The sequence below is a fragment of the Lolium perenne genome, chromosome 2 (assembly GCF_019359855.2).
Source record: "Lolium perenne isolate Kyuss_39 chromosome 2, Kyuss_2.0, whole genome shotgun sequence".
Taxonomy (NCBI): Eukaryota; Viridiplantae; Streptophyta; class Magnoliopsida; order Poales; family Poaceae; genus Lolium; species Lolium perenne.
Genome location: NC_067245.2, coordinates 276,377,375 through 276,392,908, shown reverse-complemented (window position 1 = coordinate 276,392,908; position 15,534 = coordinate 276,377,375). Strand labels below are relative to the sequence as shown.

The 15,534-nt window shown below is 44.3% G+C and overlaps 2 protein-coding genes across 2 annotated transcripts; both read left to right on the top strand.

The window, feature by feature from the left end:
• Positions 1-1,450: 1,450 nt before the first annotated feature.
• Positions 1,451-4,507, top strand: LOC127336460 (SUMO-conjugating enzyme SCE1). Its single transcript, XM_051363267.2, has 5 exons — positions 1,451-1,717; positions 1,830-1,913; positions 3,829-3,975; positions 4,070-4,183; positions 4,295-4,507. The coding sequence occupies exons 1-5, from the start codon at positions 1,646-1,648 to the stop codon at positions 4,355-4,357; spliced, it is 480 nt and encodes a 159-aa protein (XP_051219227.1). The 5' UTR covers positions 1,451-1,645; the 3' UTR covers positions 4,358-4,507.
• Positions 4,508-9,322: 4,815 nt separating this feature from the next.
• On the top strand, positions 9,323-14,827 carry LOC127336462 (SUMO-conjugating enzyme SCE1). The gene is made up of 5 exons (XM_051363270.2): positions 9,323-9,544; positions 9,674-9,757; positions 14,097-14,243; positions 14,346-14,459; positions 14,576-14,827. The coding sequence occupies exons 1-5, from the start codon at positions 9,473-9,475 to the stop codon at positions 14,636-14,638; spliced, it is 480 nt and encodes a 159-aa protein (XP_051219230.1). The 5' UTR covers positions 9,323-9,472; the 3' UTR covers positions 14,639-14,827.
• Positions 14,828-15,534: the final 707 nt, after the last annotated feature.

The window sequence follows — 15,534 nt, the reverse complement described above, 5'->3', positions numbered from 1 at the left end:
CCTAGCCTGCCGTGAGGCATTAGCTTTGGGACAAGACCTGGATGTCCAAAGTGTTTGCATTGCAACTGATTGCTTGGAAGTTGCCAACAATATTCAGCGGCCCTATTTTGGTGAATATGGTATGATCATCCAAGAGATAAAAGAGACGACGTCTCTATTCAGAGTGGCATCTTTTATGCATGAAAATCGAGTCTCCAATGGAGAAGCTCATCGACTAGCTCGGAGTTGTGTAGATCGAGAGAATGGTAGAAGGGTGTGGTTCTTACAACCCTCTGTAGATCTTTGTATCCCTAGTTTTGTGACAATTGAGCAATAATGAGCGGTCGAGTTCCTAAAAAAAATATCATACCTTTCCAGATTTGTATGCCATCCTAGCCGAAGCCTACTAGTTGCAACTCCTGACTACCTCTCGTGAGACCCGAGTTCGATTCAAAGTGCACATTTTGCATCCATTTTTGCGAATCTGAAAGCAAAATTGAATTTAAAAAAATTTCAAACCTAAACAAAAATTTAATTTCAACAAATTTAGAATCTGAATATCTGAAATTCCAAATCTGTACAAAAATTAAATTTGAATTTTTTTGAACCTAGACAAAATTTGAATTTGAACAAATTTTGAACCTAGAAAAAAATTGAATTTGAACAAATTTCGAACATGAACAAAATTGGAACCTAAACAAATCTGAATTTGAACAATTTTTTAATCTGAACAAATTTTAAATTTGAACGCATTTGAATTCAAATATTTTTTAGTTAACTTTAAAGACCATACAAATGTTCAAAGATTGAAATTTGTTCGAATTTGAAAAATGTTAAAATGAGAAAAAAAATTCAAATTAAAAAATGTTCAGAATTCTAATCAAAAAAAAGAAGTGACAAAAAACTGACTGAACGTGAAAAACTAAAAACCCAAAGAAACCGGAAAACCAAAAAGCCGAATCAAAAAGTTCTAGAAAGGTCCTAAAACCAGAATGGTAAAGACGGCCGCAGCCCGCGAGCTGCCACCCGCGTGCGTTAATATACCCTGCAGCGGAGCGATAAATAGGTTTTCCGTGCACATGTCAAAAAAAAAAAAAAAACCAGCGGGCTGCACCTATATCGTTCGAACAAGAGGCCCAAGCTTTTGCCAAGTTCCTTCCAAGACAAGCCAAGGGCTTGTTTGGTTCCCAGCCACACTTTGCCAAGCCAAAGTTTGGAAATTTGGTATGTGTTTGGTTCTTGCCACACTTTAGAGCTGTCACACATCACTATCCATATGGCCCACTTATCATAAAGTGTTTTTGCCAACTTTTGCCACACTTTGTGGCTTCCAAAATCCTAGCCACACTTTTATGGCTGCCACACTTGCCAAAATTAGGCTTTGCAAAATATGGTTAGAAACCAAACAGACCCCAAGTCTTCTTTTTTTTTCACGAGATTCTTCAACTCAGGTCACCCGCCTCTTCGGCTGCGGCAGTCCAAAAGTGTTCGTATTTACTTCCCCCCACCCGCGACCGGGAGCCGAAACTGAAGAGGCAACCAAGAACCAACAGTACAAAACAATCCACAGCGCCGCCGCACCGGTACCCAGCCAGAGTCCTTGGAAGCAGGCGAAGCGGCGGCGAGAGAGACCCCGGCGCGGCGGACCGCTCGTGCTGGAACTTGGATGGCATCTGGAGGCATCGCCCGCGGCCGCCTCGCCGAGGAGCGCAAGTCGTGGCGCAAGAACCACCCCCACGTGCGCGCCCCTACACCGTGACTTGCTTTCTTGCTTTGGCCAGTTTAATTTGTTTGTCTCCCTGGTTCTGCAAGTGGTAATGGGGACATTGGTGCTTGCTGGTTTCTTGCAGGGTTTCGTGGCCAAGCCGGAGACCCTGCCTGATGGGACCGTCAACCTCATGGTCTGGAAGTGCGTCATCCCCGGCAAGCAAGGCGTAAGAAATCATTAGTAGTACTCACTTCGCCTTTTTATATGCTTCGCGATTTTGTTATTACACTGTCATATGAAATGCAGTTAGCTTCCTGTTCAGTTTCTCTGAATGTGCCTAGTTATGGTTATAATTTAATTTTGTCCGACGGGTAATCTTCAGAAAAATATTCTTGGATATGTACCAGGCATAGTGTTCGGTAGGTGAAAGGGTTGTGCAGTATTTAATGCAAAGCCCTTGCCGTTGATGCAAGTTGCACATTAGATGTTGTTAGTACAAAACCCTGGGTCCCTTCAGGCCGTCACTGCTCCAAGTAGACTAGTAACATTACATTGTTATTGAAAAAGTAGGTAGATTAGACACTGCTATCCTATCCTAGTGCAACAGAATTTGAGTATGTTCAGTCGCATAAAAGAACCAAACATACTATTCATCTTGTTTGATTTTTTGCTTCATTATATTCTTTTGATTGTTTATATCTGCCACTGTATTATATTTTTACAGGAAAAATTCGACTACATTTTGTGTTGACATGAAAAAGAACCATTTAAGCTTAGTATATTCAGAATCAGAAGAAAAAGATGTGCTATTGTTCCATTGAGGTTTTTCTTTTCCTGGTTTTGCTCAAACATTTTATTTTCCTGTTGACCTAAGGAACTTAAGTTTTACTGACTCCTTGACTCCTATACAAAAGCAGCACTATGTATTTCGAACTGTAGATAAGCAGGTCATTCATATATGTTCCTTGTTGTGTTTGATGCAGTAGATCAACATATATGTATATTTGTAAACTGTGAAGTAAATGTAGATAGTTAAAATGTACTACATGAACATCTTGCACTAAGTAAGCACATTATCGTGCCGACAGGCCTGTGCCCAGCTAGCGCATGATTGAACAATCCTGTCTCTATTTGGTTGGGAGAGTGATCTGTCTGAAGTTAACACAAGCAGTACTTTGAATTCTCGTTGACCTTATATGACTGAATCTAGGAGCCCTTGAATGATAAAATCTTGACCATATGAAATCAAAGTCTGAATATGAATGGGTATACACTTTGCTGACTTCTTTTATCTTCTGAAGCATGAAACAAGTGAGCTGCCTAGGCAATCAAGATTTATTAGAAAACTGTCTTTTAGCTTTTGAATCTTCTCTTAATAGCATCTGAAAATGTTATTTCAGTGAAAGGCTAGACATTACAAGTTCGATGGAAATGCTTGTAGGCTTAAGTTACTTTAGTGTTCTGCTGTATACATTTTTGGTGTCCTTTTTTACTGCATAAATCACAATTCAACAATTCTAGCTATAAACTTGCATTTTTTTTATTAAACTCAGGCAACATCCTTAATTGGTGCTGGATTGTTAATCTCTGTTAAACCACGGCCCTTAAAGTTCTTTTGTGGAACATGGGTGCATTGAACCATGAAATGACTCTTGTATTGACAAAGAGCAGTTAGACCCCATTTTACTTGCAACGTGGAAAGGACGTACCTAGTGCTGAGAGCTCCCACATTGTGCGGGGTCTGGGGAAGGTGTTAGTGGCAAGCCTTACCCTCACGAAGTGCAATGTGAGGAGACCGCGACTCGAACCTGGGACCTCTCGGTCACAGGCGGTGAGGCTCTACCGCTGCACCAGGCCCGCCCTTCATTTTACTTGCAACGTGAGAACTGAAATAAGCAATTTCCTGTGAAATCTCCACCTTCCAAATAGAAACCGATTCTTTGTATCAAAACCTTTGTCACTACGGTTAACTTGTTATTTGATGTCTGAAACTGATGCTTCTTCAATTTAGGTGCATAGTGTAGTAGTACCCTTCTTCTAGTACAACAAATTTGTCTGTAGCCTCTTCTTAGTACTCACTCTCCAGGCACCATGGCTTGCCAAACTGATATTGATGTTACTAAATATATTTTCTTTTGCAGACTGACTGGGAGGGTGGGTATTTCCCCCTGACTCTGGAATTTAATGATAATTACCCAAGTAACCCTCCCACCTGCAAGTTTCCGGCAGGTTTCTTCCATGTCAATGTCTACAACACCGGGGAAGTGTGCCTATCAATCCTGAGTGATGTAAGTTTCTACTAAGTAGATACTTTCTTTACAGCATGTCTATATCATGTAAATAGCCCCATTGAGATCTGATGACTTCTCCCATTCTTTTCAGACCTGGAAACCTTCTATCACTGTAAAGCAGGTTCTTGTAGGCATACAGGAGTTGCTAGATGACCCAAATCCTAGCTCTGCTGCACAGGATGCTTCTTACAGACTTTATTCAAAGGTTTAATTTTTTGTAATTTGAACTTCCATAGTCTGAACGTACAAGTTCTTAGTTTTGTTCTTGTTATGTTCTTACCTGCATGCTTGTTTGTGTCATTGACTGCATTTTCAGAATATGCCGGAGTACAAGAATCGTGTCCGACAGCAGGCGAAGCAATATCCTTCACGGGTGTAGCTACGAACCATCTGCAAGATAACTCCCATCTAAGTATTATTAGTCTGTGAACGTGTTGTGATGTGACCATAATTTCTTTGATGTGATGAACCATAGTACTCGTGTTTATTGAAAACTTCTAAAATGAACTTCCAGTCCATCTTCGTTCCCTCGTTGGAGGCACTGCCGTGGAGCTCCCTCGGCCTCCAAGCTCGGATCAGGCTCTTCGGGTGAAAGCTCTGGCCCTGTTGGGTCGGGCGACGGGCGTCGTCTCACGTCGCTTACCTCCTTTGGGGCGTCGTCTAGAAGACCTCGATCACATCTGCTCTTCCTTTGGGCTGGACGCACACATCTTCGCGGTTGGCAGGTGTCCAACCGGCGATGTCGGTGTTCCGTGTGGCGGCTTATGTGGCAACGATGGCGTTGAAGTGTGATGGTTTGGTCGCGGCAAGACCTTGTTAGTCGGCTTGACCCGGCGTGTCCGAGTTTCCTCCATGCTGGTCTTCCGTTGCTGTGGAGTCGGAGCTGCCATGTTCTTCGAGGTCTTCTCTTGGGCGGCGTACGATGACCTGCAAGGGGCGGTCCAGGTGAAGTTCACCTTCGGCGCGGGTCTTGCGCATCCCCTCGCCGGAGCTCGTCATCCGAGTCGGAGCTGCATTCCCCTACACGAGGAGCCACCTGTTTGGCGTTGGCCAGCTTGAACCTCGCGGTGCCGCTTCGGCAAGGTCTTCTTTGTTGGTCGCTTCTTCGGGGAAGTCGGAGTCGCTGTGGGTGCGGAGTGATGACGATGACGCCGGTGGGCAACCTCGACGACGATCTTCGCCTAGGTGGTGTTTGTGCAAGGGTGGTTGTGTTTGCCCATGCGACGGTCGTGTTCCATGACGGTCGGCATGGGTGTTTGTACTGGTTTTTGGTCGGTTTTCCGTTAATAAATTGACCATCTATTCTTCTCTATTAATGAAAATGGCAAGTCTTGCCTCGTTTCAAAAAAAAAAAATATTGGGTGGCCTGGTCAGGCTCAGTGTGGCAAGTTAGGCGTGAGTTACGATGCTGTTCCTGAGTTCGTCAACTGAGCTTGGGGTTAACTGCATTAGGGTTCTTCGAAAAAACAGAACAAAAACTTTTCATCGGCAAGGAGAAGAATTTCGTCAGGACAAACACGGGTGAGCGATGAAACTGCAAATGCATATTTACCCTGTCGAACTGTTGATGCATTGAACTCAGACTTGGCTGTAATGCACTAATGCTTACTGCATGTCAATTCGGTACCAGGCTCGGGGTTCAAGATGGATGTTCTGCAAAAAAAAAACAAAAAAAAATACTTCGTCGGTTTTAAGATAATTGACTTAAATTTATCTAGCTGCGCATGTAACTGGGTGAAATTTTCCTTCCTAGTACAGTTAGACAAAGAAAAAGTATTCGCACTAATGTCGGAGTGGGAGCTCTCAAAGTCTCAATAGAATGTACTCCCTTGGTTTATAAAAGTATGTTGAAGATTTTTCAAAATTAAGGTATATACACAAAAAAAATGTTTAGATATGCAATACTCCCTCCGTTCCTTGCCTATAGATTTTTGGCATTTGTTTCAGAATATAAGGTTGTAGCTTAGCTTTTTTTTAATTACCCCCTCCCCGTTCAGCTCCCAAATCATTCAGCTCCCAAATTTGTTATGATAAGTTAGTAAGATATGGATTTCACAAATTTTACGTTGATCTCAAATCATTCAGCTAGGGGTCTTGTGTAAAAAATACTCTTGCGCTAATTTCCGTGCCAAAAAACTATAGGCACTATAGAATGGAACAAAGGGAGTAGTATTTTATGGACAGATCTGGGTACACAAGCTACCATTGCAGTTCGGGTAAGGGCGCGTTTGGTAGGCTGTATGCCCCTTGGCTCGCATGGGGCCAACAATTTTCGGTCGGTTTGGATGTCTGGACCGAGCCGCGTTGTTGCATCGCACAGTTCTTAAAGCACCCCTGGGACAGGCCCTGCAGGAACGCCGGAATGGCAGTTTCTCCGGGCCAGGCCCGTTGCGGCCACAAGGCTGCATGCGTGGGGAATGGAGGCGGAAACGTCGCGTCCCTTCGGGAACATGCGCCATAATTAGCCTCACCGCTCCCCTCTCCTTCATCTCACTCGCGACCGCACTCTCACCTCCCCCAAACTGTCACATCACCTGGTGGTTCCCCTCACGCCGACCAATCCGACCGCCGCACGGAGGAGCACCGGTACCGGAGGAGGAGACCTCGGCGAGCACCACCGCGACATCGGCCGCACTCTGCTCCGCAGTCTTCATCGGCATCTCGACTTCGCCCGCGACCTCGAGCTCATCCTCGACCGGAACAATGGCGGTAACTACCTCTCCTTCTCACCTTCGTACTCATTCTGGCAGAACATGCCATTCTCGGGCAATTGCGACGACATGCACATTAGATCTGCTAGGGTTTCCATTAGGATAGCGTTCGGATTGATGTTTGCAAGTTGTCCGTCCCCATTTCTTGTTGTTCTTGTCCGGTTCTTGTTTTTCACGGTCTCGATTTGCTTAGATCTATTACTCTAATATCGGATTGCGGTAGATCCTTCAAAGACCGGGCTTTGGATTGGTGAAACTGGCAGATTGTACTTTGCATGCATATAGGGGAAGGTTTTCTTTGTATTCGGGTTTAGCATGTTGTGATTGTTGTGTGAAAGATTATGCTGAGTCGTGCTAGTTTGTTGAGACGCAAGAGGAGTGGGAGGACTTGACGAACGAAGTTTCTATGCTCAAGAATATGCAGAGAACACAAGCACAAGCTCAAGAAACGGGAATGGGAGGCAGAAAAAAGGCTTTGGAGGCTGAGAAGAGAAAGTTAGAGTATGACATATACGATCTGCTTCAAGTGAACTTTGCAATCAAGGACAAGCTGAAGAGGATCAGGGCTACTTGTGACGAGTGATGAATGTGATGTAGATGGTAGGAGAATTTGTAATATGGCCTAAGTAGAATTTGTAATGTACCCTAAGTACCAGTCGTAATGTACTCAATTTGAAGTGCTACTTGTGTTGTTTCTTGATTGAACTAGGCCAATGATTATAACCTGGGATCATAGTATGAGGAGATAATTGATCAGAACATATGGCATGATTTAACATGACCATGCCATTAGTTCTGTTCAAACATCTCCTACATATGTCCTCATTGTATGAGGCCTCTGATACGCTGCTTTGTATCTTTCTGCTTCTTCAGTTCTGCATTGGCCAATGATTCAACTATGGCACAACGACAGGCATGGTGCTTCCCTCAAACTTAGTCATGTGTGCCATATTACTGGCACACTAGACTTAGTTTGCGGGAAGTCCCTTTGCCTGTCGTGTGATCCTACATATGAGGCCTCGTTTTGGTATGTCTGGTGCATTGGCCAATGATTCAACAAAGGCACAACGGAAGGCTAGGTGGTGGCCTCAAACTTAGTCATGTGTGCCACTGTCGTCGCACACTACACTTAGTTTGTGGCCACTCCCTATGTCTGTCGTGTGAGAAAATGTATGAGGCCTTACTAATGTTATCAATGTTCGGTTTCATCTTAACTACTTGTGAGTAGGCACACCTCTAATTGCTTGTGTTCTTCTGGCAGACTGAGAAGATCATGCTATGGTCACCTGCTGAGATTCCCGGTGAAGGACCGACGAAGAAGCGTCGTGGAAGGTCGGCTAAGGTCGGCCACTTCCACGAGGAGGCAGGGCTGAACCACTTCCTCAAAATCATCTTCAAGCCCACCTTCGGCCGGCTCATGATCCCTAAAGCTTTCGTCAATTGGTTAAGAGAAATTCCTTCCAACATCATCGTCACCACCAACACCGGAAGCAACTGGAGGATGACTACGAGAGGAGAAGGCAATGACGCATTCATCGACCAGGGATGGACGGCCTTCGTCGTCGCACATCAACTAAAGGTAGGCCAGTTCCTCACATTCAGGAAGGTGTCCTCCTTGGAGTATAGTGTGGTCATCTTCGACCACACCTGCACTGAGGTGGTGAGCAGGTGCCCGTACCATCGCGATGACACCAGGTGTGTCGTCTCCGAGCATCATGTCCGAAGCTAACCTGGTACCATGTCGTGTCTAGTTCCTATTCATGTCTAGTGTGTTGAACTATGATCCTGTCTGCCGTGTCCAGAACTATGATCGTGTCTGCAAAATGTTGTGTTCGTGAACTTGTGTCGTCTATGATCACTGCTAAGTTCTTTGTCGTCTATGATTGTGTTCTTACTTGTGTTGTTCATCGCTGGTAACCTCACCACTGAAGGGAAGAGGTTAACAGAACCGGATTATGGGTTGCAACCAAACAACAGGGGCGATGTTCTGGGCTACTACAAGGCCTGAAAACCGACCTACCAAACGGCAGATACCATATCTCCATGGGGCCAAAAATCTCTGTGCAGGCCACCAAATAAAGTCGCTTTTATGGCTCATGGTCCTTCTTAGACGCGTAGGGGCTCCTTCCCACTGCGACAGTGGTGTGCAGGCAACCAACGCGAACGCGCCCTAAAGTTTTCCTCCCAAGTACAGTTAGGGAAAAAAAAAGCATTCGCACTAATATGGTTTAAGATGTTTGCAACAATCTACATGAACCATCAATGCGGTACAAGAAAAAAATGCATTTGCCCATAGCTGACATGACCGTGGAAAGGCGTACTTTTTTTACGAAACATGGTACAAACGTAGACGCTCACACATACATACACTCATCAATGAATATTCTTTAATAAGACACTAAAGTATCAAACATAAGGTTTAAACTTTGGTGGATTGGAGATGCCACTGCCCTACTAACCACCTAAGAATATGCATTACGCGTACTATCGTATTTTTTGATAAGTAAAAACAGAAGACCACCTGAATCTAGCCCTCGTACAAACAACTCAAACGACGCCAGTTCCAATTTAGTCGCATATAATGTGTCAACGAATCTTTCCCTAATTATCGTACCCAAAAAAAGGTTAATCTACCCATAAGCCCATACCCGACACGGAAAAAAAGGGCGAAAGACAATCCACGGCGCCGCGGCACCGACAGTCCGGCACCCATCCCAGGGAGTCCTTCGAAGAACAAGAAGCGGCGGCGGCGGCGGCAGAGGCGAGCTCCTATTGGAACTTGGATGGCGTCTGGAGGCATCGCCCGAGGCCGCCTCGCCGAGGAGCGCAAATCATGGCGCAAGAACCACCCACATGTGCGCCCTCCACACCACGACCTAGCTACTTGTTTCCTCTCCCCCTCGTCCCCCTGGCTAAATTTATTTGTTTGTTTCCGTGATTCTGCAAGTGGTAATGGGGGCATTGGTGCTTCTTGGTTCTTGCAGGGCTTCGTGGCCAAGCCGGAGACCCTGCCGGATGGGTCCGTCAACCTCATGATCTGGCAGTGCATCATCCCCGGCAAGAAAGGCGTAAGAAATATCTGTCTCTTTTTTTACTCACACTGTACCGTGATGTCCGTGATTCCTATCCAATTTCTCTTAACCTGCTTATGATTAAATAGCTTGATTTGGTCACACATGGAAAATTGAGGAAAAAATGACCATGATAATGAATTAAGCAGAGGAGGGTTTCAGTATGTGCAGGGTTTTGCTACGATTGATGCAGAACTCTTTGGACTAGTGCAAGTTGAACATCAGACATTTGATACTGCAAAATCCCTTGTCCCTTCACTGCTTCAAGTGTAGCATTGCACATTGTTATTGAAAAAGTAGGCATGAACGAACATTGTTATGGAAATATATCATTATATCCTAATGCAACAGAATTTCAGTTTGTTCAGTTACATAAAAGACTCAAACCTATAATTCATCTTGTATGATTTGGTGCATCATTGTGTTGTTTTGATTTGCTTATGTCTGCCACTGTATTTTACTGTTACAGAATAAAACTCGATTACATTTTGCAATCATATGGGTCATTGGTGTCCCCTGCATCTCTCATTCAAATTACATTTATATGGAAAAAAAATATCTATCTTACGTTTATGTTCCTAAGCAGAAAATAAAGCGCGTGCTATACCTGCTAGTCAGACGTTCTTGTGTTGTTGACACGAGGAACTGAATTTTCATTGCTCCTTGAATTTCATATTCGTAATGGTTGAGGCAGTTGATCAACATATGGGCTGTCTGTGATATGTGACTAGCTAATATTTTAACTGTCCTTAGGTTAAAATGTGCATAACATATATGAAGCCAAGCCAGTGAATCCTGGCTCTATTTCGTTGTAGTGTTTCAGTAGAAGTTTTACATGTGCAGGACTTAGCATTTCGGTTGACCTTGTTTAGTTGTAACAATGACCACATAATGGGCATAAACATGACGAAATAAAATCAAATTCTGCTGAAACTGTATACTACTGCTGAATATCTTTTGCCTCGCAAATAGGCCAGAATGAGAACACCAAGAGGGAGTTCCGGGAAGGCCTAGAGGACTTGGTTAGGGGTGTATCTACTAGCGAAAAGTTTTTCATAGGAGAAGACCTTAATGGCCACATGGGTACATCTAACATAGGTTTTGAAGGGGTGCATGGGGGCTTTGGCTATGATATCAGGAATCAAGAAGGGGAAGATGTCCTAAGCTTTGCTTTAGCGTACGACATGATTGTAGCTAACACCCTCTTTAAAAAGAGAGAATCTCATCTAGTGACTTTTAGTAGTGGCCACCATAGTAGCCAGATTGACTTCATCCTCTCAAGGAGAGAAGACAGGAGTGTGTGCCTAGATTGTAAGGTGATACCTGGAGAGAGTGTTGTCCATCAGCATAAGCTTGTGGTGGCTGACTTCCGCTTTCGACTTCGTGTCCAGCGGGATAAGCGTGCGAAAGTCGCTAGAACGAAGTGGTGGAAGCTCAAGGGGTAGGTAGCCTAGACGTTCAAGGAGAGGGTCATTAAGGAGGGCCCTTGGGAGGAAGGAGGTGATGCGGACAATATGTGGATGAAGATGGCAACCTGTATTCGTAAGGTGGCCTCAGAGGAGTTTGGAGTGTCCAGGGGGAGTAGAAGCGAAGTTAGGGATACCTGGTGGTAGAACACTTATGTCCAGAAGGCTATTAAGGAGAAGAAGGATAGTTTCAGACGCCTGTACCTGGATAGGAGTGCAGACAACATGGAGAAGTACAAGATAGCAAAAGAAGGCCGCAAAGCGAGCTGTGAGTGAAGCAAGGGGTCAGGCGTATGAGTACCTCTACCAGCGGTTAGGCACGAAGGAAGACGAAAAGGACATCTATAGGATGGCCAAGATCCGAGAGAGAAAGACGAGGGATGTTGACCAAGTCAAATGCATCAAGGACGGAGCAGACCAGCTCCTGGTGAAGGACAAGGAGATTAAGCATAGATGAAGGGAGTACTTCGATGGGCTGTTCAATGGGGAGACTGAGAGCTCTACCATTGAAGTGGACAACTCCTTTGATGATACCAGTAGGCGTTTTGTGCGGCGAATCCAGGAGTGTGAGGTCAAGGAGGCGTTGAAAATGATGAAGGGAGGCAAGGCAATGGGCCCTGATTGTATCCCCATTGAGGTGTGGAGAGGCCTTGGAGACATAGCGATAGTATGGCTAACTAAGCTCTTCAACTCCATTTTTGGGCAAACAAGATGCCAGAAGAATGGAGACGCAATATATTAGTACCAATCTTCAAGAACAAAGGGGATGTTCAGAGTTGTACTAACTACCGTGGAGTTAAGCTGATGAGCCATACAATGAAGCTATGGGAGAGAGTCATTGAGCACCGTTTAAAACGAATGACAAGCCTGACCAAAAATCAGTTTGGTTTCATGCCTGGGAGGTTGACCATGGAAGCCATCTTCTTGGTACGACAACTCATGGAGAGATACAAGGAGCAAAAGAAGGACCTGCATATGGTGTTCATTGACTTGGAGAAGGCCTACGATAAGATACCGAGACACGTCATGTGGTGGGCCTTAGAGAAACACAAAGTCCCATCAAAATACATTACCCTCATCAAGGACATGTACGATAATGTTGGGACAAGTGTTCGAACAAGATACGGCGATACCGATGACTTCCTGATTAAAATAGGACTACACCAGGGGTCAGCTTTGAGCCCTTATCTATTTGATTTAGTGATGGATGAGGTCACAAGGGATATACAAGGAGATATCCCGTGGTGTATGCTCTTTGTGGATGATGTGGTCCTAATCGGTGATGATAATCGAACGGGGCTCAATAGGAAGTTAGAACTATGGAGACAAACCTTGGAATCGAAAGGTTTTAGAATTAGTAGAACTAAAACTGAGTACATGATGTGCGGTTTTAGTACTACTAGGCACGAGGAGGAGGTTAGACTGGATGGACAGGTGGTGCCTCAGAAGGACACCTTTCGATACTTGGGGTTAATCCTGCACAAGGATGGGGATATTGATGAAAATGTGAACCACCGGATCAAAGCCGGATGGATGAAGTGGCGCCAAGCTTCTGGCATTTTTTGTGATAAGAGAGTGCCACAAAAGCTAAAAGGCAAGTTCTATAGGACGGCGGTTCGACCTGCAATGTTGTATGTCGCTGAGTGTTGGCCGACTAAAAGGCGGCATGTTCAACAATTAGGTGTGGCGGAGAGGCGCATGTTGAAATGGATGTGTGGCCACACGAGGAAGGACCGAGTCCGGAATGATGATATACGAGATAGAGTTGGGGTAGCACCGATTGCAGAGAAGTTTGTCCAACATCGTCTAAGATGGTTTGGACATATTCAGCACCAGAAGCTCCACTGAGAGGACGGGGTAGACCACACTTGACATGGGAGGAGTCCGTAAAGAGAGATCTGAAGGACTGGAGTATCACCAAAGAACTGGCCATCGAAAGAGCCGCATGGAAGCTTGCTATCCATGTGCCAGAACCATGAGTTGGTTACGAGATCTTATGGGTTTCACCTCTAGACTACCCCAACTTGTTTGGGAATAAAGGCTTTGTTGTTGTTGTTGATACAGGGAGGGAGCGACAGAAGTATGGAATTAGAATAGGAAACCAATAACGGCAATACTGAATAGTCATTACAAAAATGTGTTTTAGATTCTGAATCTTCTCTTTAAAACATTTAATATCTTATTTTGAAGGCAAGACAGTGACAAAACTTCTTGTAAGCTACGCATACTTATGGTTTCTACTATCTTTGCTTCTGATGTCCACTTTTACTGCCTCACAAATCGTAATTCAATAATTATCAGCAGAAAGTTACAATATGTTCTATTCCACTCATGCAAACAACCTTAATTGGTGTAGGATTTTTACCTTTATTGATTGAGCTACCCTTTGAAAGTCTTTTGTCGAATATGGCTGCATTAACCCATATATTGAGCCTTTTGTCGACTAGGAAGAATAGGTGGAAACCCATTCGGAATTTGTGAACTCCCTGTGGGAACTGAAATGAACCGTTTCGGAACTGAACTAAACCATTTCCTCTGCAATCCCTGGGTAACTCGAAATGGATATTTATTGTCAAAAATTCTGAACTGTAACTTGTTTTTATCTGATACTTCTTTAGTTCTTTGTGTGTGAATTGTGTAGTGCTACAATCTTCTTTTACAACAGATTTGATACGGATACTTGGTGTCAAAAATTCAGTACTTGTTCTTATCTGATACTTCTCCAGTTCTCTGTGTGTGAAGAATGGACTGCTACATTTTTCTTTCACGTCAGATTTCTGTACTCTCTTAGTCTCAGTTCCAGGCTGTGTAGCTCAGCAAAATTGTCTTTCCATAAAGTAACATTATGCTCTAAATTTGTTATCTTGCAGACTGACTGGGAGGGTGGATATTTCCCCCTAACTTTGAGCTTTGATGATAATTACCCAAGCACCTCTCCTGCATGCAAGTTTCCAGCAGGTTTCTTCCATATCAATGTCTACGATTCTGGGCTAGTATGCCTGTCAATCCTGGGTGGTGTAAGATTTAACTGATTTCTACACTTCCTATTCACCATATCTCTGCACCATGCAAGTACCCCCCACCCCCTGATCTTTCATGATATCCGTCACTCATTTCAGGGATGGAAACCTTCAATTACAGTGAAGCAAGTTTTGATAGGCATCCAGGAGTTGCTTGATGACCCAAATCCTAATTCAGCGGCACAGCATCGATGCTACGAACTCTATAAGAAGGTTTTCCTCTTATATCCTGAACTTCAATAACCTGAAGGCACAGTTCCTCAGTTTTGTTCCAGTTATGTGCTTAACACACCCTGTATGTCTGTTTGTGTCGTTGGCTGCACTTGCAGGATATGCCGGAGTACAAGAAGCGTGTTCGTCAGCAGGCCAAGCGCTATCCTTCACGGCTGTAGCCACTGAAGTCCCTGCAGATAGATATTAGCATTGCATTTTGATGGAACCTAAGTCTAGAATTTTGCGGCGATGCACCCTTTAGCACGATAGTCGTGTATTTGCTCGAACTGCTAAAATGCACTTTGAGTCCTCCTTAGTTACGAATTGTCCTGGGACTTTCTAGCTTATCGATATTTTGGAATGCCTCATGTCTTGACGGATGTGGATGAGAGCTTGAGCTTTGCTGAGCCTCTTTTTTACTTTTCTAAAAAAAAAAATGCGATTTGGGGGGTAAGAAGCCCTCCAAACAATTCAATAGATGATATATTGGTGTGTACAATGAGAGAGCGGGCGCTAGCACTCGAACTCGAGATCTCACGGGTAGCACAGGTATCAGCACCCGGCAACCATTCGGGCTATGCCTCGGTTCACTTTTTTACTTTTCTGAAAAGAAGAGTCCTTTCTTCCAAGTGATTCCAATCTTCCAATAAGGCAATAATGCATGCACTGAAGTAGATAACTTGTGGCCCAAATGATTGAAAGCAGCTGCCCGGAATGGCTGGCGCAGTGTGCCAAGTTACTAAGTTAGGCGTGCGTTTAATTACGGTGCTCTTCATGATCACAGGTCAACAAATTTGTGTTAAATCTGCATCTAGGTTCTTCGAGAGCTGAAGGGACTTCTGGTGTACCTGCATTTGTTTTAGTGGATTTTGATGTACCTGCAGCGACCCATAAAGCCAGGAAGCCTGTTCAATACTTCAATTCTCACCCTCACCGATGCAGTTGTGTCCAGCCTTTCTGCGTTGCGTCGACTAAGAAGCATCGAGGACAAAGCGGTTGATGAAGACATCGACAAGAAGAAGAATTTCCTGAGGACAGCAACAGAGGAAATCGATAAAACATACTCCCTCTGTAC

Coding starts and splice junctions, on each gene's coding strand:
- LOC127336460 (XM_051363267.2), top strand. CDS start 1,646: ATGGCATCTGGAGGCATCGCCCGCGGCCGCCTCGCCGAGGAGCGCAAG. Junction 1,914..3,828: donor TCATCCCCGGCAAGCAAGGC/GTAAGAAATCAT, acceptor TTTCTTTTGCAG/ACTGACTGGGAGGGTGGGTA. Junction 3,976..4,069: donor GCCTATCAATCCTGAGTGAT/GTAAGTTTCTAC, acceptor CATTCTTTTCAG/ACCTGGAAACCTTCTATCAC.
- LOC127336462 (XM_051363270.2), top strand. CDS start 9,473: ATGGCGTCTGGAGGCATCGCCCGAGGCCGCCTCGCCGAGGAGCGCAAA. Junction 9,545..9,673: donor GGCGCAAGAACCACCCACAT/GTGCGCCCTCCA, acceptor TGGTTCTTGCAG/GGCTTCGTGGCCAAGCCGGA. Junction 14,460..14,575: donor GCTACGAACTCTATAAGAAG/GTTTTCCTCTTA, acceptor CTGCACTTGCAG/GATATGCCGGAGTACAAGAA.